The sequence below is a fragment of the Jaculus jaculus genome, chromosome 4, assembly GCF_020740685.1.
Source record: "Jaculus jaculus isolate mJacJac1 chromosome 4, mJacJac1.mat.Y.cur, whole genome shotgun sequence".
Lineage (NCBI taxonomy): Eukaryota > Metazoa > Chordata > Mammalia > Rodentia > Dipodidae > Jaculus > Jaculus jaculus.
This window is the reverse complement of record NC_059105.1, coordinates 39295000-39309154: the sequence shown is the minus strand read 5'-3', so window position 1 is coordinate 39309154 and position 14155 is coordinate 39295000. Positions and strand designations below refer to the sequence as shown.

The 14155-nt window shown below is 41.6% G+C and overlaps 1 protein-coding gene across 2 annotated transcripts; it reads right to left on the bottom strand.

Annotated features, from left to right (window-relative positions):
- Positions 1–3033: 3033 nt before the first annotated feature.
- On the bottom strand, positions 3034–14155 carry Clk1 (CDC like kinase 1). 2 transcript variants are annotated; one of them, XM_004653586.3, is made up of 13 exons: positions 14043–14155; positions 12857–13017; positions 11635–11860; positions 10599–10689; positions 10132–10198; positions 8917–9033; positions 8666–8832; positions 6494–6588; positions 6280–6409; positions 4482–4564; positions 4167–4246; positions 3673–3763; positions 3034–3368 (listed from the first exon to the last, which is right to left on the bottom strand). In XM_004653586.3, the coding sequence occupies exons 2-13, from the start codon at positions 13015–13017 to the stop codon at positions 3225–3227; spliced, it is 1452 nt and encodes a 483-aa protein (XP_004653643.1). In that variant the 5' UTR covers positions 14043–14155; the 3' UTR covers positions 3034–3224. The 2 variants fall into 2 exon arrangements, with proteins under 2 accessions (XP_004653643.1, XP_045004062.1); XM_045148127.1 differs by lacking the exons at positions 10599–10689; positions 12857–13017; positions 14043–14155 and having other exon boundaries at positions 11635–11774.

The window sequence follows — 14155 nt, the reverse complement described above, 5'->3', positions numbered from 1 at the left end:
GTGGATACCACCCCCACCCCATTTTTCAAGGTAGGGTCTCCCTCTAGCCCAGGGTGAGCTGGACTCACTCTGTAGCCCCAGACTGGTATCAAGCAATCTTCCCTCTGCCTCCCAAGTGCTGAGACTAAAGGTGTGCACCACCACTCAGGTTGCCTACACTTCCCTCTTCTTGAAATTCTTTGTCTCAATTTTGTAGCCAAAATTCACAATCTTCTACCTGGGATTACAGGCATAGCCCCCCATACTTGGCCATTTGTGACCTGCATCTAAGACTCTTCTCTCCCTTGTGAAGCAAGACCTCCTTTCTGCAGTCTCATGGTGGCCTTGAACTCGTAGTGATCCTACTGTACCTCCCAAGTGCTGGGATTAAAGGTGTGCACCACCACACCTGGCCCGCATCCTCCTCTAAGTGCTGAAGTTACAAGCACATATCACCAATATAATTTTTAGGACTATTTGGTCATATTTGTATATGGGTGTGTGAAAGCTTTGCATGGGTGCTGGGGAAGTGAACCTGTGCCAGAATTGCCAAGTGCCTTTAAAACTCTGTGCCATCTCCCTAATCCCATCATTGCAATTTCTTTGAGAAATATGAGACTCTTGGGGCCCCAACCACAGTACCACTTACCCCACAAAGACCCACAACTGTACAAGATTCAAGGAACATTAATACCATTAATGATATGGGTGCTCTACTCCCAAAGTAAGACTATAGGTCACTGTTTCCCCTTTCAAAAATATATAAAATACGGGCTGGCAAGATGGCTTAGCAGTTAAGTGCTTGCCTGTGAAGACTAAAGACCCCGGTTCGAGGCTCGGTTCCCCAGGTCCCACGTTAGCCAGATGCACAAGGGGGCGCACGCGTCTGGAGTTTGTTTGCAGAGGCTGGAAGCCCTAGCGCGCCCATTCTCTCTCTCTCCCTCTATCTGTCTTTCTCTCTTGTGTCTGTTGCTCTCAAATAAATAAATAAAAATTTAAAATATATATATATATATAAAATACTATTTTATAAAGATCTTTTATTTTTTGAACAGAGGCGAACATAAAAACGTTCTAAATTGGGCTGGAGAGATGGCTTAGTGGTTAAGCGCTTGTCTGTGAAGCCTAAGGACCCCGGGTCAAGGCTCGATTCTCCAGTACCCACGTTAGCCAGATGCACAAGGGGGTGCATGCGTCTGGATGGAGTTCGTTTGCAGAGGCTGGAAGCCCTGGCGAGCCCATTCTCTCTCTCTCCCTCTGTCTTTCTCTGTCACTCTCAAATAAATAAATTTACAAAAAAAAGATTTATCAATGTCACTGTGCATATCAGTGATCTATTCCTGTTTGTTACTGTTATATCATGAAAATGTAGAAACATTTGGTTGTTTCAAGTTTTGTCCTACTGTGAATAAAGCTGCTATGTGCAAAGGTCACAAACAAAAATTTTAAGAAATAGGTAAGGGTTATGATGTCAACTGAGCCCTTGCACCTGAAAAAATTCTGAATGTGCAAATAAAAAATGCTGGGGGGGGGGAGGGAAGGAGGGTATTACCATGGGGTATTGTTTACAATCATGCACGTCAATAAAAAATAAAAATATAAATGCTTGGACTTTGAGGTAATCTGACTGAATATTGACAGCAAGGGAGGATTTGTAAAATGGTCTGCAAATCAGCTTGTTCTTTTGTTTTTGAGGCAGGGTCTCACTCTAACCCAGGCAGACCTCAAACTCACTCTGTAGCCCAGGCTGGCTTTGAATTCAAAGACAGTCCTTCTAAGTGCTGGGTTTAAAAGCATGAGGCAGGCTGGAGAGAAGGCTTAGCGGTTAAACATTTGCCTGTGAAGCGTAAGGACCTCGGTCCGAGGCTCAATTCTCCAGGACCCACGTTAGCCAGATGCACAAAGGGGGCACATGTTGCTTGTAGTGGCTGGAGGCCCTGGTGCGCCCATTCTCTTGCTCTCAATAAAACTTAAATTTTTTAAGCATGAATCAACAGGTCTGTATTTAAATGCATTTGTAAGTTTTTTTTTTCCCTCTTTGACACAAGGTTTCAAGTAGCCCAGGATGGCTTCAAACTCAAGGTTCTGTTTCTACCTCCCTAATGCTGGGATTACAGGTATGTGGACACCATGTGCTCAGAGTATCACATGCATAAAACGCAGAACAGGGAAACAAGTATCTTATGAGGTACACCTTGCTTATTCATACTTGCTTGCAAAGGTTGTAGAGGTTCACTTTTAGCCCTGAAGGAATTTCACATGCAGAACACATACTGGAAGGTTAGAAATAAACCAACAAAAATCAAAGAATTGCCAGGCGTGGTTGGTGGGGCACGCCTCTACTTACTCCCAGGACTGGGGAGGCAGGAGTAAGCATCATCAGTTTGAGACCACCCTGAATTCCAGGCCAGCCAGAGTTAGCATGAAACCCTACCCCGAAAAACAAGTTTCATATGGAGTAGCATAGCAAGGGATGGCCCAAATCCCACTTTGCAACGAAGACTCAAAACTTCCATAAGGGGGCTGGAGAGAGGGCTTAGCGGTTAAGCGCTTGCCTGTGAAGCCTAAGGACCCCGGTTTGAGGCTCGGTTCCCCAGGTCCCACGTTAGCCAGATGCATAAGGGGGCGCATGCATCTGGAGTTCGTTTGCAGAGGCTGGAAGCCCTGGCGCGCCCATTCCCTCTCTCCCCCTCTATCTGTCTTTCTCTCTGTGTCTGTCGCTCTCAAATAAATAAATAAATAAATAATTTAAAACTTCACAAAATTATAAAGGTTAAAAAAAAAAAAACTTCCATAAGGAAAATGCATCCATTCTTTAAACTGACAAAAACAAGCAGGGCATGGTCGTCCACACCTTTAATTCCAGCACTCAGGAAGTGGAGGCCATAGGATCACCAAGAGATCTCAGTTGAGATCAGCCTGGGCTACATACAGTGAGACACTAAAAAAAGCTAAGCATGGCAGCATAAGTTTGAGGCCAACCTGGCCTAGAGACACTATTTTGAAAAATGAAAAATAACAAAAATGGTACCAAAATCAAATTGCACACAAACCTCATGAGCAAAGTTTATTCTCAAATCGTTTTCTAATCACTGAAACTTACTTGGCTATATACTTAAAATCAAATTACCCAAATACACAATACAATAAAGAAACTCACAAAGCTATACAAAATAACTTAATATTTAAAACCAGACTGATACAGTCAATAAAAATCTCTTCTGAAGAGTTATGCAGATAAGCATCTATGTAGCTTTTTTTAGTGGGTAAAAGAAAGGATGCCTTAAGGCTTCTTTGAGAGTAATTCTTTTGGCTGGATCATACTCCAACATTTTTTCAATGAGGTCAAAGAGTAATTCATGTTCAGCATCCTGAGAAAGCATAAATTCCTGAAAGGAAAAAAGAAAGAAATTGAGCTACAGTTTATAACACATAATTTTCCCATCATTGCAGGTATTGTGTTGTCTACACTAATACCCATGTGCCCTTCAAGAGGGGGGTCATAGTTACAGTCCTCTAAAGACTGGCCTCTCGGGTCATCTTTTGTTCTCTTGTGCCTCCCAGACTCAAATAAGAAACATCACAAAAAGATGTAATAAGAGAGATTGAGAGGGCATTACCATGGGCTATTGTTTACAATCATGGAAGTTGTTATTAAAAACAGAGGGGAATAAGGAAATATCTCAAGCTTACCTTAAGAGGTTTACAGCGACGTGAAACATATCTGCCTGCAGAACTGTGTTCATCCCAGTCTAACCGATCATGATGAAAATATTTCCGTTTCCTAAAACAGGTCAGAAAACATTCACATTTACCATGTTGACTGCCCAAAACATAAAGCATCTAGCAAAGGAGACTGACTGCTTTTCTAGCTCAAGGTCAGTACTTTTCTAGACAGATATGTTATTCACTTTCTAGTAAGGTAATATACTACTTAATTTAAAAGGCATTCATTATGGTTAGAGGCTTGATTCCCCAAGACCCACGATAGCCAGATGCGTAAGGGGGCGCATGTGTATGGAGTTCGTTTGCAGTGGCTGGAGGCCCTGGTGCCCTCATTCTCTATCTGCCTCTTTCTGTCAAAAAGGGCATTCATTATATTTATTTTATAAAGTTCTGATGGGACTCCGGAACCCAGTAATAAAAGGAATAATAAAAGGAAAAGCAATGACTCAAATAAAACATACCTGGTTTTTTGTATCATGTGTTTGGGTAGAGGTCCAAGAATCCTTTCCATCATGGCTAAGTGCTCCTTACTATCATGTGTCTAAAATTAAAAAACTCGTTAATAAATTCAAACGTTGTGCTTCATTTTTATTTAACATCAGTGTCAATTTCCTGGTTCTTGGCGAACCAGAAAGGCGATCACCAAAATAGCCTATTTTGGTCAGCAATAAAAGCTAGTAAATAAAGTCTGAATAAGCTTGCCAATGAGTTCCCTAAATAACAGTTATTATAGGACTTTTCTTGTGCAAAACAACTAAAACTAATTAGTTACTTACTGGAAATACTGTAAATCCAAGATAGTATTCAATAAGGATACATCCTATACTCCAGACATCACATGGTTGAGACCATCCCAGGGCTGCAAAACAAAGCACAATGTTAGGAGGAGAACCTCAGTATTTTCTTTTTCTTTCTTTTTCAAAGTAGGGTCTCACTCTGGCTCAGGCTGATCTAGACTTCACTATTTAGTCTCAGGGTAGCCTTGAACTCACAGTGGTCATCCCACCTCGGCCTCCTGAGTGCTGGGATTAAAGACATGCGCCACAATGCCCAGCTAAAGCTTCAATATTTCACTTGTATGTAAACAAGGAAAAATATAAAGCCTGAGGCTCACATGCCTAAACTCCTAGCACTCAGGAGCTGTTATAGTAAAATCACCATCATCAACCTGGGATATAGTGAGACCCTGCCTCAAAAATAAAATCACTTACGTGACTTCTTTTAACATTTATGACATACTTAAGTGTTCGGTTAAATGCAAACAAACTTGCAATGCCAGTCATCAAGTATAGCATTCAGTTATTATAACACAGTATCTGACTAACGATGAGGAGGACCTTGTTACTGTTGTTTTGTTTTTTCCTTTCCAGTTTGTTGTCTCTTTATTTTATTGACAACTTCCATAATTGTAAACAATATCCCATGCTAATTCTCTCCCTCCCATTTTCCCCTTTGAAACTCCACTCCCCATTATATCCCCTCCCCCTCTCAATCAGTCTTTCATTTTGATGTCATTATCTTTTCTTCCTATTATGATGGTCTTGTGTAGATAGTATCAGGCACTCTTGACGTCATGGATATCCAGGCTGGGTGTGGTGGCACAATGCTTTTAATCCCAGCACTCGGGAGGCAGAGGCAGGAGGATCACTGTGAGTTCGAGGCCACCCTGAGACTACATAGTGAAGTCTAGGTCAGCTAGGGATAGAGAGAGACCCTACCTCAGGCATACCAGGGCCTCTAGCCACCTTGTGTGTCTAGTTTTACCTGAGTACTGGAGAATCAAACCCAGGTCCTTTGACTTGCCAGCAATCTCTCCAGTCTTTTTTTTTTTTTTCCTTGAGACAGGGTCTCAGGTAGCACTGGCTACCCTTTAACCTTTGATGCTCCTTTCTGTAACTACCTCTGAATGTTGAGGTTATAGGGACATGCCACCATAGCCAGTGTATGCAGCACTATCAGGGATTGAACCCTGTGCTTTGTGCATGCTAGCCAAGCAGTCTTCCAGCTGAGCTACATCCAAACCTTAAATTATTTTAAAGAACTCCAGCAGCAGTTTCATACAGCTCATTTAAGAGATTAATCTTACAATTTCTCTCCCTCCCTCTGTATTTACCTATAAATATGTATGGGTCATGCCTTTAACTGCTGAGCCATTTCTACACCCCCACAAAAAGTCTCATTATTTTCACTGGTGCTTGACTTAATCTTGTAACTTTTTTTCTTTTTTTGAGGTAGAGTCTCACTTTAGCTAAGGCTGACCTGAAACTCATGGCATCCTCCTACCCCTGCCTCCCAAGTGCTGGGATTAAAGGTGTGAACCACCACACCAGGCTCTAAGTACTCTTTTAAAGGCAAAATATACCCCAGGTGGTCCAGATCCTGTGGCTTCTCTTTCCCTTGCTTCCTAAGTACTGAGAAGTAAATTTTATGTTATTCACCCCATGATCTACTTCTTAAAAAAACATCCCTATTGCTCAGCAATGTACTGCATTATTATTAGCAAATGACCTAACAATCTTACCAAGAATAAAACCGTAAGACTATGTAGGTTTTCAAAGAGTAATAACTACTAACCTAGAATAACTTCAGGTGCTCGATAATGTCTTGTAGACACCAACGTACTGTGATGTTCGTCATCGTATGTTGCACTTCCAAAGTCAACCACCTTAATATCGGGATTTATTACTGTACGTTCATCACGTTTCTGAAAATCACAAATCAAGGATGTAAGAGAAAATATGTAAGCATAAGAAATTCATTACAATCTATGAATCGATTGGAGACTTACCATTTTGGGATTATAAGCTTCTGTGTAGTCAGAATGCACAAACAAGATGTTTTCAGGCTTTAAGTCTGTGTGAGTCAACTTATTACTATGTAAAACTGAAAACAAAACAGAGAAAGTTGTGGCAATTTCAGACAGCACAACAGAAACAGTTTTTCGTATGGTGGCCCACACCTATAATCCCTGTATTCAGGTGAGGCAAGAGGATCCCAAATTTAAGGAGAGCTTAGCCAGGTGTTGTGGTTATTACCCTTCAATCCTAGTACTTGGAAGACTGAGGCAGGAGGATCAGTGTGAGTGGGAAGGCAGCCTGAGCTAGAGTGAGACCTTAATCTTTTTTGTTCATTGACTTTTTGAGTTAGTTTTACTCTAGCCCAGGCAACCTCTGTCTCCCAAATGCTGGGATTAAAGGCACACACCACCATGCCTGGCTTCACAGAAATACTTTTAAATTTTTAACTTTTTTATTGGCACCTTCCACAATTATAGACAATAAGCCATGATAATTCCCTCCTCACCCTCCTTTCCCCTTCATAAATCTACCCTTCATCATATCCCTTCCCCCTCTCGTTCAGTCTTTCATTTTATTTTATTCTCCTCTTTTCCTCCTTCTATGAAGATCTTGTATAGGTAGTGCCAAGCACTGTGAGGCCATGGATATCCAGATCCTATTTATTTAAAAAAAATATATAGCTGGACATGTTGGCATACACTTCTAATCCTAGCACTTGGGAAGCAAGAGTAAGAAGATAGATTTGAGTCTCAAGCCAGGTCAGCCTGGGCTCGAGCGACCCTAACTTGAAAAGCCAAAAACAAAATAAATTGGACAAGAAAGAGATCTTTATGAAGCTACAATTGGCACATTTAGGTTTCACTCACAGTTCTAAGCTGGTACGTATGTATCTATCTTTATTTGAGGTAGGGTCTCACTCTAGGCCAGGCTGTCTTGGAACTCCTGAGCTCAAAGCAATAATCCTCCCCCAATCTCCTCTCTGTTACTTTAGTTTTCATTTGTTTTTTGAGGTAGGGTCTTACTCTAGCCCAGGCTGACCTGGAATTTACTCTGTAGTCTCCAGCTGGCCTCAAACTCATGCCCAGCTCCTTTAAAAAAAATTTTTTTTAAATTTCAATGGGGAAAGTGGGGGGGGGGGAATTTCCATGGGATTTTTTTTTTTAATAATCATGGAAGATGCTAATAAAAATCAAAAAATAAAAATAAAGGAAAAAAAGAGACTGAGATGGGGAGGGATTATGATGGAGAATGGAGTTTCAAAGGGGAAAGTGGGGGGAGGGAGGTATTATCATGGGATATTGTTTACAATCGTGGAAGTTGTTAATAAAAATTTGGAAAAAAGGAAAAAAATTTTTTAAATATTAGCGAATGAGCATGCCAGGGCCTCCAGTCACTGTAAACAAATTCCAGATGCATGTGCCACCTTGTGCATCTGGCATTATGTGGGTACTGGGGAATCAAACCTGGATCTTTAGGCTTCACAAGCAATGAAGCACCTTAATGATCTTTATTTTTATTTTTTATAAATATTTTTATTTTTATCTGACAGACAGGACAGAGAATGGGCATGCCAGGGCTCTAGCCACTGCAAACAAACTCCAGACACATGCATCGCCTTGTGCTTCTGGCTTACATGGGTCCTGGGGAATCCAACCTGGATCCTTTGGCTTTCAGGCAAGCACCTTAACTGCTAACTAAGCCATCCCTCCAGCCTGGCCTTTACTTATTTTTTTTATTTTTTTGAGAGGAACAGAGAAAGAGGCAGATAAGAGGTGCACCAGGAACTCCAGCCACTGCTAACAAACTTCAGACGACCCCCTTGTGCATCTGGAGAGTCCTGGGGAATCAAGCTTTGAACCGGGGTCCTTAGGCTTTACAGGCAAGTGCTCAACCAAAAGCCATCTCTCTAGCCCCTTGGCCTTTATTTTTGATTGGATATATTTATGGAATATACATGATGCTTGTATATTGTGCAATGGGCACATATGCTATAAATTTATGCATCAATGCAGTTTTATTTTTTAATCTGGGGATAAAACTAAGGGCCATGTGCTAACCTATACCCTCAGCTGTACAACATAATGACTTCTATCATCCTCAGCCACATTACCGTGTTTAGTAAAGATCACAAACTCAAGTTTTTAGATATGCCAAGAACTTACAATTCACAGATTTGCATATCTGATATGCCATCTTCCTGATATGATCCAGTCGAAATGGTAGAAAACCATTCTCCTTAATGAAGTCGTAAGTACTAAGCCCCAGCAGTTCAAACACAATGCAAATGTGACCATGATGCTCAAACCACTCCAACATCTGGACACAGCGGCTGTAAACACACAAAAAAATCAGTGCAGCACTTCACAATTCTAATGTCCTAAAGCCACGTTCCAAGTTCTAATATGATACTTACAAGGTACTGTGGGGGTCTGTTGTATTTAGGTGTTCCAGAACTTGAATTTCTGAGCAAGCAGCTTCACAATACCTATCCACATTTTTAACTATTTTTACTGCTACATGTCTACCTCCCCTGTTTGAGAGAATAAGTCCAAGTTAAAAAAAGTTGGTAAATGTGTCATTCAAGTTTCATATTCAGTAAATTGCGCTATTTTACCTGATCCGTACTTGTTTTCTTATGGTTCATACAATGATTGAGAATGGGGAGGTAATATGATGGAGAATGGAATTTCAAAGGGGAAAGTGGGGGGGGGGAGAAGGGAGGGAATTACCATGGGATATTTTTTTATACTCATGGAAAATGCTAATAAAAAAATAAGCCGGGTGTGTTGGGCGCATGCCTTTAATCCCAGCACTTGGGAGGCAGAGGTAGGAGGATCACTGGGAGTTCGAGGCCACCCTGAGACTACATAGTGAATTCCAGGTCAGCCTGAGCTAGAGTGAAACCCTACCTCAAAAAATCACAAAAAAATAAAAAAAATAAAGTGTGCCACCACGCCTGGAAAAAAAAAAAAAAAACAACTTATGGTTTGACTTAAAAGTTTTTTGTTTTCTTTTTGTATTTGTAGGTAGGATATAGCTCTAGCCCAGGCTGACCTGAAATTCACTCTGTAGTCTATCTTCTCTCTGCCTCTGGGAGTGCTGGGATTAAAGGTGTGCGCTGCCTCTCACGCCTGGCCTTAGACTATGCTTTTAATCCCAGCTCTCAGGAGGCTGAAGTAGGAGGATCACCATGAGTTCAAGGCCACCCTGAGAATACAAAGTAAATCCCAGGTCAGCCTGGGCTAGCTTGAGACCCTACCTCAAAAAAACCAAAAGAAAAAACCCAAAAAAGCAGTCTACCTTATCTGGCTTAAACCAAAAGTTTTTCTACATTTCAAAAAATATTCAAAGGCTGAGAGATGGCTTAGCAGTTTAGGCACTTGCCTACAAAGCCAAAGGACCCTTGAATGCCTAGGACTCACATAAGCCATGCCCAAGGTGGCACATGCATCTGGAGTTTGTTTGCAGTGCAAGAGGACCTGGCACACCCATTGTCTATCTGCCTCCCCCACCTCAAATAAGTAAGTAAAAATGTTCAAAAAAAATTCATACCAAAAGGGTACAAAGGTACAAACTAATTTCCTATACTGGGGAACTCCTAAATGTGAATATAACACAGGAAACTTACGCTTTATGATCAATGCACTCCACTACTTTCCCAAAAGCTCCTTCTCCTAAAGTATCAACAATTTCATCTAAAAGAGAGAAATAAATCTCAGTCACTCAGAAACATGAACAATGTACTTATCATAATAAATGCTAGTGATGAAGATTATTCTAGTTGATATTACAAAATGTCCTCACCACTAGTTACTTATCACAGTCAACACCACCAAAAAACATACAAATATTTTTAGATCTAATTTCATTCTTAAGTAATTTCATTAACTTGATTTACTGTTCTGGAATTTCTGCATAATATTAAAATTCTAAAAGATAGCAAAGACACAATCCCCCCACCAAAAGAAATGGAAAAACAAACAAAACAGAGAAAGAAAAACAAAAAACAAAAAGATTTCCAAATCTCAGAAATCTTAATCTATATATAGATTATGTTATCTGAAAAGTTAATAAGTGTTGAAAAATAGTCTATACATCTTGCACTTAGTACGTCTCCACTCTGACAGATCAGGTGACCCTCCTCATCATCCTCTACACTCCTGGTTCTTTTCCTTCGGTGACTCCTCTGGAAACGTCAAGTGGGCGGCACCAAGATCATCCAGCCAATCAATATACCCGAGTGAATTCAGGGCAGAATACGAAATTCATTCAGCGGGGAGATATTCAGGCATTCAGATACACGCCAGGCCACAAACGGTTGGCAGGAGCAATTTCAAATTCAGTCCCCAGAAATTCACAGGGCACATAGTTTATGTTAACAGGAGAAAAACATGGCAAGGAACAGATTTTCAGATAAGATACTCAGTGGTAAGGCAACAAAACATAAACACATATTTTTTCTTTAAAAAAAATGCTTAGCTGTACCATTCACTGAAACATAAATTTTAAGTTTCTATTTAATGCTGCAAAACTGTAGGATGCAATATTCACTTGTCAAAATAGACTGTGGCCAAGTTCAGATTTCCTAACTAAGGTTAAAAAAAAATACAAATATAGTCCTGATTTGGGGAAGAAAGAGGATTTGGTATATGAAAACAACACTATACATAGCACTTTAAATGTGATCTGATATATGATCTCCAACTAAGTACAAAACCCATAAAGCTCAAATCTGGTATACACTTCTTAATGCAAAAAGGATTAGTGAACCTGCTGTTACAACAGACACATGACTAATCCTCCCTCACACAAAATACCTATATTCAATGAACTTAGCAAACAAAACATATTTCTTGAAGTACTCTACGAAAATTTGGAGAATATCATTTTCTAAGTTATCTTCTCTATTTCACTGGAATGACAATTAGTAGCCAATGAGTAATTAAATCTATTACCAGAGAACTAAATATGTACTCTAATGAATTTCCTATCTAATGCACAAGCAGAATCCTGTAAGTTAAAGTTGAGAGGACTTTTATCTAAAAACACAATTTTCTCAGACAGACAAAAATTTAATTTTCCTGTTCCATATGGGAAACAAACTTTTAAAATGTTTCAAAAGTGCTCCTACCCCATGTAAGCGATGAGGTGAAGTACGGTGGTGAATCCTGCGTTTACTTTTATGACTACTTCCACTTCTACCAGAAGACTTGCTACTATGGTTCAGATATCTGCTTTCATAGTCTCCATGATGATATCCTGGTTCATATCCTTGACTGTAGTCATTTCTATATTCATCAATGTAGCGACGACTATGATAATCTTTCTCATATATGTATCTGCTTTCCATATAGTAACTAGAGGAAAAAAATTATTTTCCAGTTGTAATATTGAAAAAGAAGTCATCAAATCCTCAGCTTCTGTAGTGTTGTGAATTGAACCAGGGTCATCTACATGAGGAGGGTGGCTCTACTAAACCACAAATTCAGCCCTCCAGTAATCTGACCAAAAGAACTTTTGGTTCCACTGGGTGTGGTGGCTGCCTGTAATGTAAGCAGGAAAGCAGCAGCAGAAATATCCAAAAGTCTAAGGCTAGCCTGGACTATAAACTGAGAACCTGCCTTGCAGAAGTCCTTCAAGCTATGTATGCATCATCCAGGCACATAATTAGGTGATAGGTTTTTCATCATAGCCCAGGGCCTCCAGTATGTAAGGCAACCATTCTTCATCTAAACTGCTTCCTTAAACCAGAAATATATTTTATTTTAGGGGCTGAAGATAGATAGATAGCTCAGCATTTAAGGTGCTGGCCTGCAAAGCCTAAAGACCCAAATTCACCAAGTAAGCCAGATGTACAAGGTGATTGGTTTGTCTTCAGTAGCTGGAGGCCCTGGGACTCTCATTCTATCTGCCATTTTTCTCCCTCTGAAATATAAAACATATTTTAAAAAAACACATCTATGGGAGCTGGGTGTAGTGACACACGCCTTTAATCCCAGCACTTGGGAGACAGAGGTAGGAGGATCGCTATGAGTTTGAGGCCACCCTGAGACTCCATCGTGAGTTCCAGGTCAGCCTGGTCTAGAGTGAGACCCTACCTCGGGAAGAAAAAAAAATCTACAGGCTGGAGAGATGGCTTAGCAGTTAAGGCGTTTACCTGCCAAGCTAAAGGATCCCGGTTCAACTCTTCAGGACCCATGTAAACCAGATGCACAAGGTGGTGCATGCATCTGGAGTTCGTTAACAGTGGCTGGAAGCCCTGGCGCGCCCATTCTCTCTCTCTAGCTCTCTCAAATAAACACAATTTTAAAACCACCTCTATTACCTTGTGATGCTTTAAGCAGCCTACTTACCTATCAGATGTTTTAGAGTGAGTGTATTTGCAGGGCTTATTTTCCCCAGCACTGCTGTGAGAGCTCCTCCTCCTCTTCCGACTGGGGCTCCTTCTCCAGGTTCCATAATCCCAATCTCTTTCATCCCAGTCAGGACAGTAAGTTCTCTTTGAATGCCTCATCTACATAAAAGACATGCCTTTATTTTCCAATTAAATTGTAATAATGAAACTCTTACTTCTGAATTTTCACCCTTAAAATTTTATTTATTTTTTGACATAGGGTTTCACTCTAGCCACGGCGGACGTGGAATTCAATAGTCTCAGGGTGGCCTCGAACTCTGCTTCCCAAGTGCTGAGATTAAAGGCGTGCGCCACAACGCCCAACTAAAATTTTATTTTTAATCAAAAGTTATGGAATGTTGCCAAGATATCACGGGTATTAGACCAAAAAAAAAATGCAACTATTACATTTATCCAAGGTGCTGGAATTTCAACTTTATAGGGATTCTTCCCCCAAGGTATTTAACTTTTTGGTAAAAGTTTATCCCCACCCTTTCCGGATTACTAATGAAGTGTAGGTTCGTAGGTCTTTCTCCTAAACATATGCGACTAGCCCTAAGGGAACTCTTGGGCTAGCGGGGCGTGGTGGCGCTCGCCTTTAATCCCAGCACTCGAGTGGCATTGGCAGGTGGATCGCCCTGAGTTCGAGGTCACCCTGAGACTACATTAGTGAACTCCAGGTCAGCCAGGTCTAGAGCGAGACCTTACCTCTAGGAAAAAAAAAAAGAAAAGAAAAAATAAAAAACCTTTGGGCTGCTTCCCTTACCAGGGAGGGAGGGCACGGACTCCTCCCCGGCGGGCACGCGCGTACCCGGCTGCGCGTTCCCGGCCCGCGGAAAAGGCAAGTCTACTCCGAGTCTCCGAAGTCAACCTGGCCTTCCGTGCACCTCCCACGAATGTTCCAGAGTCCCGGCCACGGCCGCGCCCCATCCGCTACCGCGTCAGTCGGGCGAAGAGGACGCAGCCGACGCCGCCGCCATCTTAGGGCTCGGCCGGTCCAACATGGCGCCCGCTCACCGCCAACGCCATCCCCACCCTCGCAGTCAGAAAGCGGAGGCGGGCGGGCCAAGACGCCGTCTCAGACTGCGGACACCCGCAGAACCAGGCACTCGAGCGGGACCCTGACAGGCTCCCCCGTGTCTTACCGTCCTGCAGCGAGCCGAGCGAGGGAGACAAAGCTTGCCGAGCGAGCTGCGACCACAACGAGCGCCGAAGACAAAATGGAGCTGACGGGCGCAGGAGCCGCAGTTACTCGAAA

Coding starts and splice junctions, on each gene's coding strand:
- Clk1 (XM_004653586.3), bottom strand. CDS start 13,017: ATGAGGCATTCAAAGAGAACTTACTGTCCTGACTGGGATGAAAGAGAT. Junction 11,861..12,856: donor CACTCTAAAACATCTGATAG/GTAAGTAGGCTG, acceptor TTTTTCCTCTAG/TTACTATATGGAAAGCAGAT. Junction 9,034..10,131: donor GAGTGCATTGATCATAAAGC/GTAAGTTTCCTG, acceptor TCTCTCAAACAG/GGGAGGTAGACATGTAGCAG.